Consider the following 22,204-nt stretch of genomic DNA (forward strand, 5'->3'; position numbering starts at 1 on the left):
TTACTGTCGGTGAGATTCAATTCATGTTGCTGCACGTAGAAGTATCCTTACTCTACTTTTTTCTAACTAGAAAAGCCCACTACAAAACCTCTTCCTTAAGTACTTATAAAGTTTCTTGCTCTTTACATTCTCAGTTGTATTCTGCCAAACATTTTGTTATTAAACACTGCTTTAAAAATAATTAATTAATCATGATTCTTATTTGTCTTAAGTTTTCAATTGACTGAGACCTAATGGATTTTGATTTAGTAAAATGTTATATCTATTCATTTAGACAAGCCCTTACCTTATGCACTTTTTTCATCATTCCTAGAAGAGCTTTAACATTACAATGACTCTGTGTGGTTTCAGTCCAACAATGTAATTGAGAGACGATGGCTGTTTTAAGCATCTGGACCAGTGTGTTCAGAGAGGACTCTTGCAAAGATGCCCAACATTTCTCTAAGGGGTATAAAACCAATAAATATGATACCTTTCTAAAATCCCTCAGTTTCTACTGGGGTCTTTAATGTAAGAATTAGATAATATTTTCCATTTCTGATGGCATAACCAATAAAATATCTTTTCTCATACAGACAACATTCATTACCCAGAAATATGAGAGAAAAAATTTTCCCCTGAGTAATATCGTTAGAATTAAAAGCTAGACTTCAGGATTCTGAAGAAATTTATTGATTGTTCATATTTATGCTTGATTACTTGACTGATTTCATGATTTTCAAATTGATAGTTTTACTGGGTGTCTTTTAAAGTCTGAAGACAGCTTAACACATATACAATGTCATCAAGGACATTTTCTACCTGTAAAAAATAAAATATTATCAAGTTAATGTAATTAAAACAGTATGACCCAAATGCATAAATGGCATCTAGATATTCCAGATATGGACCCAACACACATGAGACTCTAGTATATGAAAACGGTGGCATTGTATATAAGTGGGAATGATACAGATCAATCAGAAAATGTGCTGGGACGATTAGAGAGTGATCCAGAAAAAAAATTGTGCAACCACATAAACTCCATACAGATCAAAGATTTAAACATAAAAATGAAACCATAAAAATTCTAGGAGGAGCATGGGAAATTTTTTGTTCCAATTTTAGAGTGAAGTAGACCTTTCTAAGTATGACCCCAAACTCAGAAGCCATAACAGGAAATGTTAATATATTAGGTTGCATAAAAATTTTTTAAATAATTATTCATGACAAAAATACTACAATATAAAAAAACTAAAGATAACCTAATGGGAAAAATACTTGCAACTCCTATTATTGATAAAGGACTAATTGCTTTAATATTTAAAGAGCTCCTAAATAAAAATGAAAAATACTAACAACCAATGGAAATATGGGCAAGTGGGAGGAATTGATAGTTTACAGAATATGATGTACAAATGACTCAGAAATATAAGAAAACCAGCACAGCATTCATAATAAGAAAAATGCATATTAAAATTAAGAGATTTTTTTTCAGAATGGCAAAGATCAAATTTTGATAACACTATGTTGAAAATTATATTGGCTGATACTCTCATATTTGTTGATGGAAGTCTAAATTGATGCACCTTCTATGAGAACTGCTATGTGGCCCAACTCTAAGGTGCAATTTACATAGACTGCTGTGTGAATGGTGTCCCCTTAAAGTTGGATGGCATGGTGGCCCTGACCTCTAAGGAGGCCATCTGGCAAAATAGCTCAAAATTAAATATGTACATACAAGTTGGCAGTAATTTTACTACCTGGAATTTTTTCTGCATGTGTAAATTCATATATGTACAAAGAAATGCATATTTGTATTGTTATAATAGCCAAGGATTAGAAATAATGTCCATTAATAAGAGACTGGTTAGACATAGATTATAGTATATTCTCCCAATAGAACACTATTGAGCCATTAAATAGAACAAGACAGTTCTGTAAGACCTATATTGGAAAGATCTTCATGACATACTATTAAGAGAGAAAAAGCAAGTTGCCAAAGAATATGAATGGTATTTTACCATTAAAAAAAGACCGAGCAAGAGGAAAGAAGGAAAGAAGGAAGGAAAAGAGGAAGGAAACACTTGTATGCACTTGTTTATTGTGATGATTAGGCTTATATGTCAACTCGGCCAGGTAATGGTGCCCAGTTGTTGGTCAAGTATGCACTGGGCTATCTGTAATGCAAGGGCATTTCATGGACTTTAATTATCAGTGAGTTAATTGCATAGATGGCTGGTTACACCTACAATCAACTGAGATCGCCATCAGTGATGTCTCATCCAATCAGCTGAAGGCCTTAAAAGGAGAAGTGATTTCAACATTCAGAGAGAGAATCCCCATCTCTACTTCAGATAGCCAGTGTCTCCTGTGGAATTCAATGAAGACCTTCATATGCCCTACGATTTTGGACGTGTGCATCCCCCCATGGTCACATGAAACAATTTTATAAAATCTCATACTATTTACAGTATCTCCTGTTGGTTCTATTTTCCTAGAGAATCCTGACTAATAATTTATATACTTGTATATAGAGAGAATATCTTTTGAAAGTTACACAAATAACTAGAATCCCTGCCTTCTAAAAGGGGAATTGGGGAACTGATATTTCATTGAATATCTCCTTTGTACCTTTTAGACTTTGACCTTGAACATTAGCTTAAAATTGTAAAAGGTCATTCCTTAGCACTAAACAAAATAAACAAGAAAACAGTAAGTTTAACATTTGTGTATCATCACCTTGGTCAAAATATTTAAATTTCAAAAGAACACAAGCAAAAACGTTTAAAGTATGGAATAGTCTTGACTGGATACTCTACGGTTATCAAACTCTGATGTCAAATCCATGTCCAGTTCTAAGAACTACACCGGCTTCATATGATAAAAGTAATGCTCATACTAGCTTTAGGTTAATCTTTCTAATAAATCACAGCCCATGTACACAAGCATTTGTACAATTTCTACATCAGACAATAACTTCCCATTGGGAGTACACATAAAGTGACATAAGACATAATCAAACTTACTCAGGACCTGTAAAGACCGGTCACTCATTTTACAAACAGCCTCTGCAAATGGAACCACCAGGGTCTCCCAGTTCTTAGGATCATGCATCACAGGACATTCTGGGAGCAGGAGGAAAACTGATAAAGCTTCTTGGTGTGGAGAATGAAATGGAAGACCTCTGAGCAGATTATCCTTGAGATATGTGGTTATCTGTGGTCAAAATAGGATCAGGGAAAAGGTACAGACTATATTAGCTACAGAGCATTGTGAGAAACAAGCTATGGGACCAGGGGTTACATTCCACCATGCTCTGATTAAAATAATCATTTAGTCTTTCTAAAATTTACTCTGTAAACCCCATCACTACTAGACTGCCAAATGTCCTGATCTCATGTAAATCACTACCCGTCCCATTGAGATGGCTCCTTTGTCTGTTTGCTTGTTGTTTGCATTTTTTGTCTGCTCAAAGTTGTTTTTCTTTTCTTTGCTTGTTGTCTACTTGTTGTTTTTTGCTCATTGTCTATTTGCTTTTTCTTTAGGAGGCATCAGGAACCAAACCCAGGACCTCCCATGTCAGAGGCCGGTGTTCAACTACTTGAGCCACATCTGCTCCCTGCACATTTGTTTTTTGCTCATTGTCTGCTCATTGTTTGCTCTTACCTTGCTCATTGCTTTTGCTCATTGTCTGCCCATTGTTTTTGCTCAATGTCTGCTCATTGTTTGCTTGTTGTTTGTTTGTCTTCTTTAGAAAGCATTGGAACCGAATCCAGTACTTCCCATGTGGGAGGCAGGCACTTAACTGCTTGAGCCACATACACTCCCTTACTTTTAATTAATCTTAACAATCATGTAAGGTCATTTTTGCTTTGATTTTTACTTACTTTCACAAGTGAAGAAGGAGAGAATCACCATAGTCACTTAGTTAGAAAGTCACAGAGCAGGGATCCATACCCAGATTTACCTGACCTAAAAATCTACTGCAGCAGAGAAAATGCCATGTGTTCACCAATCTGCTTCCTTCTCTTCCTCCTCAGTTCAGGGTAAGAGCACATTTCCCAGCCTCTTCTGCTGTTAGGTGGGATCATGAGACAGTTCTAGTAAGGGTTATATGTAACTCTTCAAGACCCGGCTCCTAAAACTTCTCTTGTGACCTTCTATACACTTTACGCACACATGCAGAATAAATACAAGAGATTCAGTGGAAGACATCATGGTTCTAGGGCCTAGAGACTCCGAAAAGAAGGTGCCTGCATCCCCCACTGAATGAACCTGTGCAGCAGTGCTTCCTACCTCCAAACCTCTTGGACTATGGAGTAAGAAATAAATCTTCATTGTGTTAAACCACTGGGATATGGAAGGTGTTTTTTAGAGCAGCTAGCATTTTTTAGTCTATCTAATAGACTTACTTTTTCACCTACAGTGTCTGCCTCTACATGTCACAAGGGTTAAAGAAGATTATATATGCAACAGTATATATACTGTCAATTGTGAAGTACTATATATTTTTATTATTATTATATTACTGTTCTTTCAATTATGTGTTTTTTTCACATGTCCACAGAACACTATTTCTGTGGATGCTAATAAGTATTATGAGGGAAAAATAGGGTCACAAATTCAAATAACTGAGATAAATTGGATAAAAAATTAGATATCTTTCAGTATACTACATCATGGAATCTTTGCTTTACTAATTTGCATCATGACTCATAAGCATACACAACATTCCCAAAGTTATTTCACTAAGAATTCTTTTTCATAAAGCCTTCAGTGAAACTAATGTTCCTTGGAACTTACACTGAGAATTGCATCTCAAGTCATCTCCCACATCACTTAAATAAACTCGTTTTTAAAATATATCTGATTATTTCTACCATTCTTCTCTTAAAGATGCATAGATCACATAAGATATTACATTAAAAAACATAAGAGGCTCCCATATACCCCACTCCCTACACCCCCCACTCCTCCCACATCAACAACTTCTTTCATTAGTGTGGAACATTATTGCATTTGACTTCTTTACCTTGAAAATAAAAATGTAGTGTTAGGAGCAGTTAAGTGCCTGCCTCCCACATAGAAGGTCCCAGGTTTGGTTCACAGTGCCTGTTAAAGAAGACAAACAAGCAACAAGCAGACAACAAGCAGACATCAAGCAAAAATGAGTCAACAATGAGTAAAAACAACAAGCAAGACCATAAGCAAATAATGAGCAGACAACCAGCAAAAACAAAACAAGCAGGAAGTAGATGTGACTCAAGCAGTTGAATGCCCGCCTTGCACATAGGAAGTCCCAGGTTTGGTTCCCAGTGCCTCCTAAAGAACAAATAAATAAACAGACAAGAGCAGACAATGAGCACAAACAACTAGCAGACAACAAGCACAAACAATGAGCAAACAGATAAGGATGCGATCACAGGAGTGGGTAGGTGGGAAAGGTAGTATCAATTGCACATTAAGGAACACTTTTCCAGTTTCCCTTCTAACCCAGAATCACAAAATATTAAACGGGAATAGACCTTAAAGATGATCTCAACTCATGGGTAAAGAAAATGTGACCCAAAAAGGATAAGCAATGAATCAGTAGCAGAGCTTGAACTGAGAATGGGTTTTTCAATATCCCAGTCCAGAATAAGGCTGAGATGAAGACAATCTTTTCCTGCTTGCCAAACAAGAGTTCTCATTTGTCATGCTAACAGGTATTAATCTCTCTAACATGATTTTCTCATATTGAAAATAAAAATATACTACTTTTGTATGTTTAAGGGCTCAATGAGAAAACAAATGACAGAACTAACAGTGTCTGGAATACAGTAACCTCATAACAAATATTAATCCCCTTTCCTAGTCCCAATTATATTGACTCCTTTCACCCAGTTCCCAACAAAATTAAACTGCAATCATATTGATTTCTATAAATAAATTATATTGCTATACTTCGCAAGTATTGACTCTTACCATGAAAGAAATCCATTTCTTTTTTGTTAACTTCTTGAAGGTATCTCTTGCCATTTGTAAGTCTACATCAACTGAAATAATTTTTCCAGTTCCTCTTTAAAAACAAGAAATGGAGGGAAAAAACAATACATAAATAGATGGAAAGTGTTACTTCTAAACTTTCTATGTCACTATTTGTTGTTTATTACATATCTGATTCGAAATTTTTTCTTCATGCCTGTCTTTCAAAATAATTTATGTGACACAAATAATCTTACATGACCCCAAAAAACTTATAAATTCTATGTTCCCTTTAGTAAAAGAGAGTAGGGAAGAGTTTATAACTTCTATAGTGGCTACAGCTAGTTTGGGCAAAATTTCATATGCTGAGTTTGAAAACTGAAACCCCTTCAGTTAGCCTGCATATTGAGAAGTGAAACTACGTATGGCCCATATGGTAGTTTGAGGCTCTTATGAACCCAAGAAAAGTTCGTGTCCTTAGAGCTAATGTAGGTGGGACCTTTCTTTTCATTAGATTACTTCAGTAAGGCGTGACTCAGGGTGGATCAGAGTTCTTTATAAATAGATGAATACGGGAGAGACAAAGGAGCTAAGAGAGGAACCCACAGAAGCAGAGAGAAAGCCACACATGGAGCAGCCAGAAGCTGAAAGCAAATGGAGCCCAGAGGAGAAGGCAGAGACCAGCAGATGCTGCAAAATGCCTTCCCATGTGACAAAGAAGTTCAGGATCACCTGCAGCCAGTTTTCAGTGAGAAAGCATAATCTGATGTCTTCATTTGGACATTTTCATGGCCTCAGAAATGTAAACTTATAAGTTAATAAGTCCCCATTGTAAAAGCCAACCCATTTCTGGTATTTGCCTTGGCAGCCTTTAGCAAACTAAAATAGCCCACATACCTTAACATCTACATTAACGTAACTTTGCTATTTCATCATCTTCATTATGCATTACTGCAGTATTCAAAGATGATCTTGCAAAGGCAAATGGCCTAATGGTTCATTACAGGAACTTCCTGACAGATTCATCAACTCTTTAATAGAAAACAGATTTTGTACCCTAAGATTCTTTGAATCCTTTGCCTCAAAATCCTTATCTTGCTGTTTCCACCAATTTTGGACTATTGTATTTTTATCTGTATCCACTTCTAATGGAGCTGCCAGGCTTTCCTGCCCCCATTGAAAGACCCACCTAAAACCAAACTCCCATTTCTCAATAAATTCCTATTTTGCCCACCCCCTCAGATACACTGCCACATTTCTGTCAAGGTGGCCATCGCCCTGATCTGTCTTATCTACAGGTTGTGCTGGTGGTATTTTGGGAGCCAACAATCAAAAAAATCTAACACATTTTTAATAATGCACCATCGGTAAATACTTAAGTGTTAATTGATTTAACTGGTTAACTGATCTATAGTAATATTAGTGCTAAAATATTTTTGGAAGTATTAAAGCATTGAAAATTTCCCCTTAAAATATTTTCTCCTTTGCAGCTTTTGACACCTTAAGACCAAACCTTGAGATTCATCATTCCTGGGAGGGGACATGGATACTTTTCCACATAGGCAAGGTAATATTCTTAGTGCATTATTTCTCCACTAGCGTTTCTCTGAAGTGTAGGGAGTTCCCTACATGCATTAAGGTTTATCCTGAGGCTGGTGTGGGGAAGAAGAAGGAACCTTACATGGGAGATTCCTTCCCTTCCAGCTTGGAAAGATGGCAAGGAGAGGAAGGCAGATGGGAGAAAAGGATTGGTAGAGGGAAAAGAGTAAAGCAGCTAGGCTTTCTCTTCTTCTGCCTTTGGTCAGGATATGTTAGAGATGAATGGGGGTACCTTTTGGACTCTAGGAAGAAACTGCCTCATTAGCTGCCTGTGAGGAGCCAGAACATTTAGCTTTCCTGCACTTCTCTATTTCCCAAAACTTACTTTCATCTTCCAAGGAGTGACTTAGTTAGAATGCAATGAGGTTAAGAAACTATAGGGGAATGATGTCATCAGCATGGTGACGTAAGACATCCCCTGGACAAATCCCACTTGCTTTGACATCTGGTAGTGAAGCCAGCTAGTAAGATAGGGAATCAATGAATGGATCTGGAACCTGGCAGAGAGTCCACGTGGACCCCCAAGATGGCTGCTGGAAGAAACTGCCCAAGATTCTACCATTCAGAACAAAGACTTCCTCTGGAAGCCAGGAGAAGCCCTGGATATTTCCCAAGGACTTTATCATTGGGCCCTTATGGGGGATTGATGGGTAAGGTAATCAATCAAAACAGCAAACAGCTGAGACTCTTCCCCTGCCATTAGCAAAGGGGTGGAATAATTAATGGTTCAAGGCCTGAATGCACTCTCTTGCCTGTGGACCCGTTTCTGCAGTTCTGCACGCTGCTCTCGCCATTTTTCCTCTGCCATGATGGTCACTCAAGTCGAACCTGGGCATTTATAATCTATAATGGGGAATTGTAGTCTGTAAATTAGCCTGCTTTATTACTTTTCAGCCCCTTCCTCTTCACCTGTGACCCATGGTCTGTTATTTTCTCCCATTTCTTGTCCCTTCCTACCTGAATAAATTACTGGCCTTACTCACCCGACATGCTCTTGAAATTCATCTCTGCGGCAAAGTCAAGAACCTAGATAAAATCTGGTAACATTAGAAGGTTGGCATTCCACACTCCCCATTCCAGACCCCTTGTCCTCACTCGGTCACACAGAGCTTGGGAGTTGCACAGAGGCAGCATGCCCTGGGTTCCTACTGTGATGGATGCAGATCGTAGAGCTGCTCACAGAAGATGCACCTAACCACAGTGCCACAAAATACTTGAAGCTAACACTGGCAAAACCGAAGAGAGAAACAGACACCTCTGCAAGGATTGTTGGAGACTTCAATACACCACTCCTATCAATAGAAAGAACATCTCAACAGAAGATCAGTAAGGAAACATGTAACTTGAATAATATGACAAATGAACTAGATCTAAGAGACATCTACAGAGCACTGCACCCCAAAACTGCAGGATATACATTCTTCTCAAGTACTCATGGATTGTTCTCTAGGATAGACCACATGTTGAGTCACAAAGCAAGTCTCAATAAATTTAAGAAGGTTGAACTGATACAAAGCTTCTTCTTGGACCATAATGGAATGAAGCTGAAAATGAATAACAAGCAGAGAATTGGAAAATAAACAGATCCTTAGAGCGTTTGCAGAAGAACCCCAGGTCCGGCTGAAAAACGCAAGCATGCACTTAGAGAGATTGAGGATCTCAGATTTTATTACGCACGCGGACCCAGAGGAGAGTTCCGTCTCCAAATTCTGGGCCCCGAGCTGCAGTTTTCAGGGGCTTATATAGGCAGCAGGAAGCCAACGGGAGTACAGAAGCAAATTCTGCTGTTAGCTGAGATAAATGGACACAGGCTGAGGCAACGCCGCTATCTTAGATTAGCCTGCTGACTCACACAAGCAAGTTCTTACCAGTACACATCCTGCAGCCCTCAGCACACACCCAAGGGCCAGGCTGCATTATCAAAAAGCAGCTCGTTTCAGCACTGCACAATGGGGAAGAAGGAAGGGAAAAAGGGTTCCCTGCAGAAAGGAGAACGGGATTCCTTCAACAAGAGGATACTATGAACAACTGTATGCCAACAAATTAGACAACTTGGATGAAATGGGTAAATTCTTAGAATCACATGAGCGACCTACACTGACTCTAGATGAAACAAAAAATAAAAAAGATCTCAACAAACCAATTACAAGTAAAGATATTGAATCTGTCATCAAAAACCTCCTAAAAAAGAAAAGCCCAGGACCAGATGGCTTTAGAGGGGAATTCTACCAAATATTCCAAGAATAATTAATAGGAATCCTGCTCAAACTCTTCCAAAAAATTGAGGAAGTGTGAACACTACTTAACTCATTCTATGACGACAACATCTCCCTAATACCAAAGCCAGATAACGATACTACAAGAAAAGAAAATTACAGACCAATTTCTTTTATGAACAAAGAGGCAAAAATCCTTGACGAAATAAAGAAAATCACATCTAGCAGCACATTAAAAGAATTATACACCATGATCAAGTGGGATTTATTCCAGCTATGCAACAGTGAGTCAACGTAAGACTATCAATTAATGTAATACATCACATTAACAAAATGAAGTAAAAAAAAAAAAACATGATCATCTCACTTGACACAGAAAAGATATTTGACAAAATCCAGCATCCTTTCTTGATAAAAACATTTACAAAAATAGAATAGATGGAAAGTTCCTCAACAAGAAAAAGGGCATCTATGAAACAGGTAACATCAAACTCAATCATGAAAGAATAAAGGCTTTCCCTCTATGATCAGGACAAAACAAGGATGCCCACTGTCACCACTGTTATTCAACATTGTGCTGGAAATTCTAGACAGGATAGTTAAGTGAGAAAAAGAGATAAAAGGCATCCAAAGTGAACAGGAAAAAGTAAAACTTTCCCTATTTGCAGATGACATGATCCTATATATAGAAAATCCTGGAAATGTATAGTAAAGTTATTAGAGCTAATAAACAAATTTAGTAAAGAGGTAGGGACAAGATTAATATGCAGAAATCAGTAGTGTTTCTATATACTAGTAATGAGCAATTTGAGGAGGAAATCAAGAAAAAAACTAAAAGAATGAAATAGCTCAGAACACATTTAACCAAGGATGTAAAGGACTTATACACAGAAAATTACAAAACAATGCTAAAATAAATGAAAGAGGATCAAATAAATGGAAGGACAGTCCAAGCTCATGGGTTAGAAGACTAAATATTGGGAAAACGGACTTGGCCCAGTGGTTAGGGCGTCCGTCTACCACATGGGAGGTCTGCGGTTCAAACCCCGGGCCTCCTTGACCCGTGTGGAGCTGGCCCATGCGCAGTGCTGATGCGCGCAAAGGAGTGCCCTGCCACGCAGGTGTGTCCCCCCCATAGGGTAGCCCCACCCGCAAGGAGTGCGCCCCGTAAGGAGAATCACCCAGCTTGAAAGAAAAGTGCAGCCTGCCCAGGAATGGCGCCGCCCACACTTCCCGTGCTGCTGACGACAACAGAAGTGGACAAAGAAACAAGACGCAGCAAATGGACACAGAGAACAGACAACCGGGGGGGGGGGGGGGGGGAGTTAAATAAATAAATAAATCTTTAAAAAAAAAAGAAGACTAAATTGTCAGGATATCAATTCTACCCCAAATAATTTACAGATTCAATGCAATCCCAACCAAAATTCCAATATCCTACTTTGCAGGAATGGGAAAGACAATCATCAAATTTGTATGGAAGGGTAAAGAACCGTGAATAGCCAAAACCATCCTAAAAAAGAAGAATGAAGTTGGAGTACTCAAAATTCCCAATCTTAAAAACTTATTACAAAGCTCCAGTAATCAAAATATCATGGTATTGGACAGACATATAGACCAATAGGATCAAGTTGAGAGCTCAGAAATCACCCTCACTTTGATTGCCAAATGATTTTTGAAAAGGGAACAAAGACCACTCAATTGGGAAAGAATAGTCTCTTCAACAAATGATGCGGCGAAAATAGATCCATACACAAAAGAATGAAGAAGGATCCTTATCTCCATATACAGAATATACAAAAATCAACTCAAAATAGATCAAAGACCCATAGATAAGAGCCAGAACTAGGAAGCACCAAGAAGAAAACAGAGGAGAATTGTCAAGACCTGGTGTTAGGCAATGGTTTCTAAGATTTTACAACCAAAACACAAGCAGCAAAAGAAAAAAAAAAAAAGATAAATGGACCTTCATCAAAATTTAAAACTTTGGGAATCAAAGACTTTATTATCAAACACAAAAACATCAATAGGAGACAATATTGGAAACCACATATCTGTTAAGGGTTTAATATTTGGAATATATAGCAATATCAGACAAATCAACAATAAAAAGACAACCCAATTTAAAAAATGGACAAAAGACGTGAATAGCCATTTCTCCAAAGAAGATATACAAATGGCTAAAAAGGATATAAAAAGATGTTCAACATCATTAGATATTAGGGAAAGGCAAATCTAAACCACAATGAGATACCATTTTATACCCATTAGAATGACTACTATTTTTAAAAATTACAAGCATTGGAGAGGATACAGTCAAATAGGAACACTCATTCATGGTTGGTGGAAATGTAAAATGGTGCAACCTCTGTGGAAGACAGTCTGGCAGTTCCTCAGAGAGCTAAGTATAGAATTACCATATGACCTGGCAATCTTTCTATATATCCTAAAGAATTGAAAGCAAAGATTTGAACAGACATTTGCACACCACTGTTCATAGCGGCTTTATTCACAATTGCCAAAAGATGGAAGCAAGTCAAATGTACGTCAACCTATTAATGGATAAGCAAATGTGATATATATATATATAATGGGATATTAGTCAGCATTAAAAAGGAATGAATTTCTAGTTCATGCAACAACATGGATGAATCTTGAAGACATTATTTTGAGTGAAATATACCAGACACAAAAGGACAAATATTGTATGATCTCAGATATGAAATAATTAGAATAAGCAAACTCATAGAGTTAGAATCTAGAATATGGGTTACCAGGAGCTGGAATGGAGGTAGAAAATGGGGAGTTAATGCTTAATTTCTAATTTCTTAATCAATTGGGATTGATTGTAAAGTTTGGTAATCGATAAAAGTGACGGTAGCACAACTTTGTGAATGTAAAGAACAATGGGCCTGCTAAGGAGATTGTGTAAGGGTAAGGGATATCTCCAACAAGGGTTAAAGGAGTACTACCTAGAAGCCAGGAGGGTGCATAAGATGTGTACAAGAGTATTCTGAAACTGTGAGCCAAGTTGAGTCAACTCAACAAGGGAGGGATGTGACCTAACTAAGCAAAGGAGGACCAGAATGAGATATACCAGCTACAGACAAATCAGCAAGGCTCCAGCCTCCAGAGAAGGCAGAGGGCAGCCAAAGGCCCCTTATGCACCCCAGAGCCATACTGGACAGCATGGAAGGAGAGGAGGAAATAGAAAACCCAAATACTGAACATTTTAGACCAAGCGTTAAACCAAATGCAAGAGAAGTTACAGTTTCCCTGTACCAGTGGTGCGAGTTAGAGACCACATAAATAGGATCTATTTTATCTACTGATCCCACCACAGTGATAACTGTAAAGTACAGCCTTGGTCTTTAAGTTCTAAAGCTATGTTAGGTTGAACCAATTATTTGTAGATGCAAATATTCTGAAAAAAAAAACACCATTTCTTCCAATCAGGTAACAGAAGAGTAGGGCAGAGGAAATGAGCAATGTTTATAGGAATTACGATTTATAATGTTTAATAGAGAATTACTTAGAAAATGGAAGAATTATATAACAATCTATGAACTTTTCAATATTGGACTTTTTGTTCATAGATACCAAATTCACAAATAAAAATAACTGACTTCAAATATTTCATTTTCAGTATTCCCCCATGGTTTAAATAAAGGTACAACTTAGAAAAACAGTGGGTCAAAGAGGAAATCTCAAAAGAAATCAATGACTACCTTGAAACAAATGATAATGATAACACAACATACCAAAATTTATGGGATGCAGCAAAAGCAGTACTGAGAGGGAAGTGTATAGCCATAAATTCATATATCAAAAAAGAAGAAAGAGCAAAAATTGAAGAACTAACTGCACATTTGAAGGAATTAGAAAAACAACAACAAAGTAACCCAACAGGAAGAAGAAGGAAGGAAATAACAAAGATAAGAGCAGAACTAAATGAAATAGAAAATAAGAAAGCACTTGAACAGATAAACAAGACCAAGAGCTGGTTTTTTGAGAAGATTAACAAAATTGACAAACCTTTAGCAACACTAACAAAGAAAAAAAGAGAGAAGATGCAAATACACAAAATAAGAAATGAGAAAGGCGATATCACTACTGACCCCACAGAAATAAAGACTATCATAAGAGGATATTTTGAAAAACTATATTCCAACAAAAATGACAATCTAGAGGAAATGGACAAATTCCTAGAAACACATAAGCAGCCCATATTGACAAAAGAAGAAATTGATGATCTTAACAAACCAATCACAAGCAGAGAGATAGAATCAGTTATTAAAAATCTCCCAACTAAGAAGAGCCCAGGGCCAGATGGCTTCACAGGTGAATTCTACAAAACATTCCGGAAAGAACTGACACCAATCCTGCTGAAACTATTCCAAAACATCGAAACAGATAGAACATTACCCAACTCCTTCTATGATGCCAACATTACCCTAGTACCAAAGCCAAACAAAGACATCACAAGAAAGGAAAATTACAGACCAATTTCTCTAATGAACCTAGACGCAAAAATACTTAACAAAATACTTGCTAATCGTATTGAACAACACATTAAACGTATTATGCACCACGACCAAGTGGGATTCATCCCAGGTATGCAAGGATGGTTCAACATAAGAAAATCAATCAATGTAATACACCATATAAACAGATTGAAGGAAAAAAATCACATGATTATATCTATTGATGCAGAAAAAGCATTTGACAAAATACAGCACCCTTTCTTGATAAAAACACTCCAAAAGATTGGAATACAAGGGAATTTTTTGAACATGATAAAGAGTATATATGAAAAACCTAAAGCCAATATTGTTTACAATGGAGAAATCCTAGACTCCTTCCCTCTAAACTCAGGAACAAGACAAGGATGCCCACTGTCTCCGCTCCTATTTAACATTGTCTTAGAAGTACTTGCTCGAGCACTGAGGCAAGAACCAGAAATAAAAGGCATTCAAATTGGAAAGGAAGAAGTCAAAATTTCATTATTTGCAGATGACATGATCCTATACATAGAAAACCCTGAGAGATCTACAACGAAGATTCTAGAACTCATAAATGAGTTTAGTAAAGTCGCAGGTTATAAGATCAATGCGCAAAAATCAGTAGCATTTCTGTACACCAATAATGAGCAAGATCAGGAGGAAATCAAGAAACAAATACCATTCACAATAGTAAATAAAAAAATCAAATACTTAGGAATAAATTTAACTAAAGAGGTAAAGAACTTATACACCGAGAACTATACAAGATTGTTCAAGGAAATCAAAGAAGACCTAAATAAATGGAAGACTATTCCTTGTTCATGGATAGGAAGACTGAACATTATTAAGATGTCTATCCTACCAAAACTGATCTACACATTCAATGCAATCCCAATAAAAATCAACGCAGCCTTCTTTAAGGAACTAGAAAAACTAACTATGAAATTTATTTGGAAAGGAAAGAGACCCCGAATAGCCAAAGACATACTGAAAAAGAAAAACGAAATTGGAGGAATCACACTACCTGACTTCAAAACATACTATAAAGCTACGGTGGTGAAAACAGCATGGTATTGGCATAAGGAGAGACACATAGACCAATGGAATCGAATTGAAAGCTCTGATATAGAACCTCACATATACAACCACATAATATTCGATAAAGCCACCAAACCCTCTCAACTGGGAGAGAGTGGCCTATTCAACAAATGGTGTCTGGAGAACTGGATAGCCATATGTAGAAAAATGAAAGAGGATTACCATCTCACACCTTATACAAAGATCAACTCAAGATGGATCAAAGACCTAAATATAAGAGCCAAGACCATAAAAACCTTAGAAAGCAGTGTAGGGAAACATCTACAGGATCTTGTAATAGGAAATGGATTTATGAATATCTCACCAAAAGCACGAGCAGCAAAAGAACTAATAGATAAATGGGACTTCCTCAAAATTAAAGCCTTCTGCACCTCAAAGGAGTTTGTCAAGAAAGTAAAAAGGGAGCCCACACAGTGGGAGAAAATATTTGGCAATCATATATCTGATAAGAAACTTATAACTTGCATATACAAAGAACTCCTATATCTTGAAAATAAAAAGATAAACAACCCATTTAAAAAATGGGAAAAAGACTTAAACAGACACTTCTCCGAAGAAGAAATACAAATGGCAAGAAAGCACATGAAAAAATGTTCCAAATCTCTAGCTATCAGGGAAATGCAAATCAAAACTACAATGAGATACCATCTTACTCCCATAAGATTGGCAGCTATGAAAAAAACAGAAGAATACAAGTGCTGGAGAGGATGTGAAGGAAGGGGAACACTCATCCACTGCTGGTGGGAATGCAGAAGGATCCAACCATTCTGGAGGACAGTATGGCAGTTTCTCAAAAAACTAGCCATAGATTTGCCATATGACCCAGCAATACCACTGCTGGGTATATACCCAGCAGAACTGAAAACAAGGACACAAACCGATATATGTACACCAATGTTCATAGCAGCATTGTTCACTATTGCCAAAAGTTGGAATCAACCCAAATGCCCATCAACAGACGAGTGGATCAATAAAATGTGGTATATACACACAATGGAATACTACTCGGCTGTAAGAACAAACACACTACAAACACATGTGATAACATGGATGAATCTTGAGAACCTTATGTTGAGTGAAGCAACCCAGACATTGAAGGACAAATACTACATGACCTCAATGATATGAAATAAACAAGCTGCCCTAGATAGCAAGAGACTGAACGATAGGCTTACAGGAAATCGGAGGGTGGAGGAAGGATATGAGCCGATGTCTGCAGGGGTGGAATTTAAGACGAGATGGTGGTAAGTATGAACACAAAGAAGAGATAAAAGGGGGGCAAGGGGTTGCCTTTGGTTGGGGCTTTGCGGGTTTGAGGGTGGCTGGGGAGGGAAGGATGGGTAACGTTGCCCAAAAGTGGGGGGAGGGAAGGGTAGCATACGAACACAGGAGAGGGTCAGGTGTTGGTGGAGAGTAAAATGCCGAGAAAATCATATCAAAATATAATAAAGAGGGTTACCTGTTTAGAATGCTCGGAGGGGAGGGTCTGATGCAGGACGGGCTCCTGGGGAATGTCTAAATGCTCATTCTGCCAGAGTGGGTGACACCATGGGGTAGAAACCCAAGTAGTGAGAGTGGGGGTGGACCCACATCCTGGGGAGGACTAATGCCATCAAATAGAGGGAACTGTATCCCTCGAGAGAAAGGGTGGTTCCCAGGGCATTGGGGCAGTTGAGCAAGTTAGGCCCTGAACACTATTCCATCTGTCTCTGGAAGTGGCTCCTCAAGAAACGGAGGTTGGCTGTCACTGTGGGCACCAAGGTGGAAGGGAAAATGGACGTTAAATGTGTGGAACTAAAGTAAATAGGGGGTAAGAGAGGAGTTTCTTGAGAGTACACAAGGATGGATATAAAACATGTAATATTACACCATAACATATAGGAGATGACAGACTGATAATGTAAACCATAATGTAAAACATAGGATAACTAAAAATGTAAAGAACTGTGTATCCTAAAGTATGCACCACAATGTAAGCACAGATGACACCTTGCTAGAAAGCTAATGTCTCAGACTCTGTACATCACTTTAAGTAAATATGATATGAATAGGTCGTAAGAGTATCACTGTGGAAGGGAAAAGGTTTTCTGGTGGATGTGTGGGAGTGCTGTATATTATATATATACATTGCTGTGGTCCGGGACTCCTGTGAAGAAAAGCTGAATAATTGGGGGGGGGGGGGGGGGAAGAAAAAGATAGGATGTGGAATTTTTTCAAGTCAACATTCTTTATCTAAGTTCTTTATCTAACTTTATCCAAGTTCTTTATCTATCCTTTAAACCCATCGCTATATGCCATTCCCTAGTAAGGGACCATGACATTATATTGGGCTTCAAATTTCGGGGAGTTCTGGATCACGGAGTGTTTCAACAATGGCAATGGAGGGATACTGGTATGGGATACCAATGACAGGTGATATATGGCTGACAGGGAGCTGTACAGAACATATGTCCAGGGTGCATGGTAATGTATGGATATACTCATAGTGGCAACAATTAAAAACCACAGTAGGGGGGGTATTGGGTTCCTGGCCAGTGGGTGCTCTGTTGTGGTCCCTAGGGGAGCAGCGACAGTCTCCCAGGTACAGTGGCGGGGACCGGGAGGGAGTGAGGGTTCAACAGTGAGCCCCTGATGCCAATGACTATGCTTGTGAGCTGATAAACCTAAAATAAGAACAAGGCCTAGAGCAACATTGTGCCTGGGAATTCCCTCCTGTCAGCCTTCATGTTACTCAAATGTGGCCAGTCTCGAAGCCAAACTCAGCATGTAAATGCAATGCCTTCCCCCCAGCGTGGGACATGACACCCGGGGATGAGCCTCCCTGGCAACGAGGGACCACTATCAACTACCAACTGATGATGCAACTGGAAAATGACCTTATACGGAAGGTTCAATGCGGAGCGGCAGAATATCCATGTCTACATAAAATACCATGACTTTAAAATGCTGTTTGACCTAAAGTAAGGGGGAAATGGAAAGGAGAAATGAGTTTATATGGCTACGAGTTTCTAAAAAAGAGTCTGGAGGCTGGCAGAAGGATTGCCCTCATGCACAACTGAGCAGAGTCAGAGAGACAGATAAAGCAGATACAACCCCCAGATATTGGTTCCTGTGAGGGTTAAAGAGACCCATGGGAGTTATGGTCATGGCTGATGGGGTTAACTACCAGGGCAGATGGCCCCTCTTTGGAAATGGTGTTTATGTGTGATGAATCTGGACTCAGATGGGATCTCTCTTCATAAGACTTTCATGCTAATGTGCTGGAGGTGCAGTTAGTGTCGGGGTTTAAGATATATTTAGGGGATTTGAATCTCTGGACTGACAATGTGATAGCCAGGTCCTGAGCCTCAACAGACTCCAGCACCTACAATCTGATCTATTGGACTTACCACACTCAGCTAAGATGGAGTTGAAGAAGGACAACCACCACACCATGGAGCCTAGAATGATTACAACTGAAAATGGGAGGATTGCATCCAGCATCCATGTGGAATCTGAGCCTCCTCTTGACATAGAGGTGCAATGGACACAACCAATCCAATGTCCACATAGAAGAGGTGGCATTGGATTGGGAAAAGTGGACATGGTGGACGATGGGTATGGGGAAAGGCAGGAAGAGATGAGAGGTGGAGGCGTCTTTGGGACATGGAGCTGCCCTGGATGGTGCTTCAGAGGTAATCACCGGACATTGTAAATCCTCACAGGGCCCACTGGATGGAATGGAGGAGAGTATGGGCCATGATGTGGACCATTGACTATGAGGTGCAGAGGTACCCAAAGATGTACTTACCAAATCCAATGGATGTGTCATGATGATGGGAACGAGTGTTGTTGGGGGGGGGGGGTGGGGGGGGGCTGAATGGGACCTCACATATATATTTTTAATGTAATATTATTACAAAGTCAATAAAAAAAAATAAAAATAAAAAATAAATAAATAAATAAAGGTACAACTCATGTAAAGGTTACCTTTTCTTTAAAAAACTTGCAGTCAGACAAGCAGAGGATGAAAATATCGTTCTAATTTCACTGCAAAATTAATAAGGTAAAGGTTAAATCACAATATGCTATATAATAACTATGCCTCATTTTATCTATGTCTGTTGATATGGAGTTATTATTATGATAATAACTCCTTTCCTAAGAGTCTCCCAAATTCTGGGTACTTTGTCCATATTATTGCTAAATCTCTCAAAAGCCTTTCATCATGGATTTGTTCAAGTCATGTAGATTTTAACAAAATTCATTCTACTAAAACTCAGAATTTATAGAACTCCAGCAGGTAAACTATAAAGACATGAAAATAGTCTACCTTATTGAAGGCTTTGTGAAGAACAGAGAAAGCTTATTTGATTCACCCCTGCATCTCTATCACCTAACAAGGAGCGTGGGATATCACATGTCCTTTGTTAAAAAAGAATGAATGAATATATCAGTGAATTCTTCACACTAAGAGATGGTGCAAGAGAATCACACTTGAAACGCAAAAGCCTTCAAAACAAAGACAAAACCTCTTCTTGTGTCTAGACTAAAATGACCAAGACTTCAGAACCAGATACAATTGGTTAATAATTTAGACCGAACAACCTCTTAGACACTTCGTGTTCGGTACTTCCTTTTTTCACCGCAATCCATTTTTCTGTCCGGGACTGGTTAATTCGGCTTATTTCTGGCAAGGTTTTCCTGGAAGCACTTGTAGAACTAAAATTCTTCAAAGAGAAAAAAAGAATGATCAGGAAAACACAGACATACTAAGTAATGAAATCACTCAGTTAAAGCAGATGGCATTGCTGGTAGATCGGTCCCACCCTCTCAGGCAGTGGTGTTTGGTGGGAAGATTTTGGCATCAGACTGACCGGCCTGCCTATTCTACTTTCCGGTCCTGATCACTTTACTAAGTCTGAGTTTCAGTTTCATCATCTAAGTGACAATAGTTACCTCACTGATGAGCTCTCATTCAGATTAAATGATATTAAGTATGCAAAGCCTTTGAATTATATGAGATGCTCAAGAAATATTAGTTTCCTTGTCCCCATTAATCACCCACTGATTTTTACTTCTATCTCTGGTTTTCAAACTTTAGCATGCACCAAAATTACATTGAGGGCGTGTTAAAGTGCAGATTGCTGGACCTCTCCCCCAGTGTTTCTGATTCACTAATTCTGGGATGGGGCTCAAGAAGTTCCCAGGTAACTCCGATGCTGCTATTTTGGGGAACACATTTTGAGAACCATGGTTCCATACACTACCTGAGACCAAATGGCCCAGTTGAAAATCACTGTCTGAAAAGAAAGATCTATGTGCTATATAGTCTTCCAAAGGAATCAGTGTTTTTGGTTATATTTTATAGCCATGCTTCCACTGAACTTGTGAGTCAGGAAACTCTGATTACTTTTTTTTTTTTCCTTTCTTTTTAATGCTCAAATAAAAACATCTTACAGATGAGTAACCAAGCCTCTTCTCTTAAAGTTTCCTTCACTTTTTGAGCTGAGTCCTGGCTGTCCAGTGTAGTTCAATCAATAGGAAGCTTTTTTTCCTCCAACATCCAAGGAAACTTAGATCAATAAAGTGCACTGGGTTGGCACTTACAAACCATTTCTTTAGCTTTATTTCTTTTTCTACAAAAGCCTCTGTTCCTCTGAAGTGTATGACATCAGCCTGTATCATCTGCCTCTCCTTCTATAAATATCTCCCAAAGTCCTGGTCACCCCCTTTCAGTCAGTGAAAACCGTAGCACCTGGCTTTCTCTCTTCCTCTGCACTCCCACCCGTCATCATTCTTCTTGTCATCATTCTTGGCAACTTCACAATTGATGAATGCAATTCTTCTCCCACCTTCATCTCTTTGTTTCTGATCTTATTTCCACTTTTCCTCAGCTCCATTTCAGCCATCCATGCCCTGGGGGAGGATTTCTCAACCTCAGCACCACTGGTATTTTGGGCCAGGTAATTCTTTGTTGTGGTGAGCTGTCTTGTATATTACAGGATGTTTAGCAGCATCTCTCATCTCTACCCAGTGGATACCAGTTGCAGCCCACCTTCCTTCCCCAGTTATGACAATCTAAAATGTCTCCAGATATTACTAAATGTTCCCTGGGGGATAAAATCTCCCCCAGTTGAAAACCACTGTCCTAAGTCTAGGTAATACCCTGGACTTTATAATCATCAGTCACTATACCATTTTCTAAATTTGTAAAGACTCTACTCTCTGCCGATCAGATACCGTCTTTCTGAATCACTTAAGTTAGAGTGGAACTCCAAGGCCAATATTCTTCTGATGCATTACCTCCACTAACCCTATTGTTTATTCACTAACCATCCCCTTCCTTACCCAGTTTAGAATCTACTAATAAGATTCAGCACAATAATCTTTCCCTTGCAAACACTGCTAACTTTTTTGTCCCTCTCCTGTTATATACCTATCTAGCAAAAATTCCATCTGTAGTTAAATTCAACTCTTGATTACTCCAAAATTCAATTCAAGCAATATAATATCACTGGAGAAAATCACACAATTGTGCCCACTGACTTGACTTTAAAGTTCATGACCACAAATTTCAAAATGGATACATAACACTGTCTAGTTATTTCCCAGAACATTTGTTTTCCCTCTGTCTAAGATATGCTTTCCTACTCTTTGATTCACTCCTGCATCTCTCTTACTTACCAAGATGCCTGGGATATGAAAGTCCTTTGTTTAAAGGGAAGCGGACTTGGCCCAGTAGATAAAGGGTGTCCATCTACCACATGGGAGGTCCACAGTTCAAACCCCGGGCCTCCTTAACCCGTGTGGAGCTGGCCCATGTGCAGTGCTGATGTGTGCAAGGAGTGCCGTGCCACGCAG

At 38.6% G+C, this 22,204-nt stretch overlaps 1 protein-coding gene across 1 annotated transcript in view; it reads right to left on the bottom strand.

Annotated features, from left to right (window-relative positions):
* Positions 1-22,204, bottom strand: part of HERC6 (HECT and RLD domain containing E3 ubiquitin protein ligase family member 6) — a 68,200-nt gene that overhangs the window by 29,792 nt on the left and 16,204 nt on the right. Inside the window, exons 9-13 of the mRNA XM_058295626.2 lie at positions 19,949-20,070; positions 19,331-19,390; positions 5,947-6,040; positions 3,009-3,198; positions 287-441 (exon numbers count right to left, since the gene is read on the bottom strand). Of these exons, the coding sequence (XP_058151609.1) occupies positions 287-441; positions 3,009-3,198; positions 5,947-6,040; positions 19,331-19,390; positions 19,949-20,070 (621 nt within the window). The remainder of the gene's footprint in view (positions 1-286; positions 442-3,008; positions 3,199-5,946; positions 6,041-19,330; positions 19,391-19,948; positions 20,071-22,204) is intronic.

Source organism: Dasypus novemcinctus, chromosome 1 (assembly GCF_030445035.2).
Source record: "Dasypus novemcinctus isolate mDasNov1 chromosome 1, mDasNov1.1.hap2, whole genome shotgun sequence".
In the NCBI taxonomy this organism is placed as follows: domain Eukaryota; kingdom Metazoa; phylum Chordata; class Mammalia; order Cingulata; family Dasypodidae; genus Dasypus; species Dasypus novemcinctus.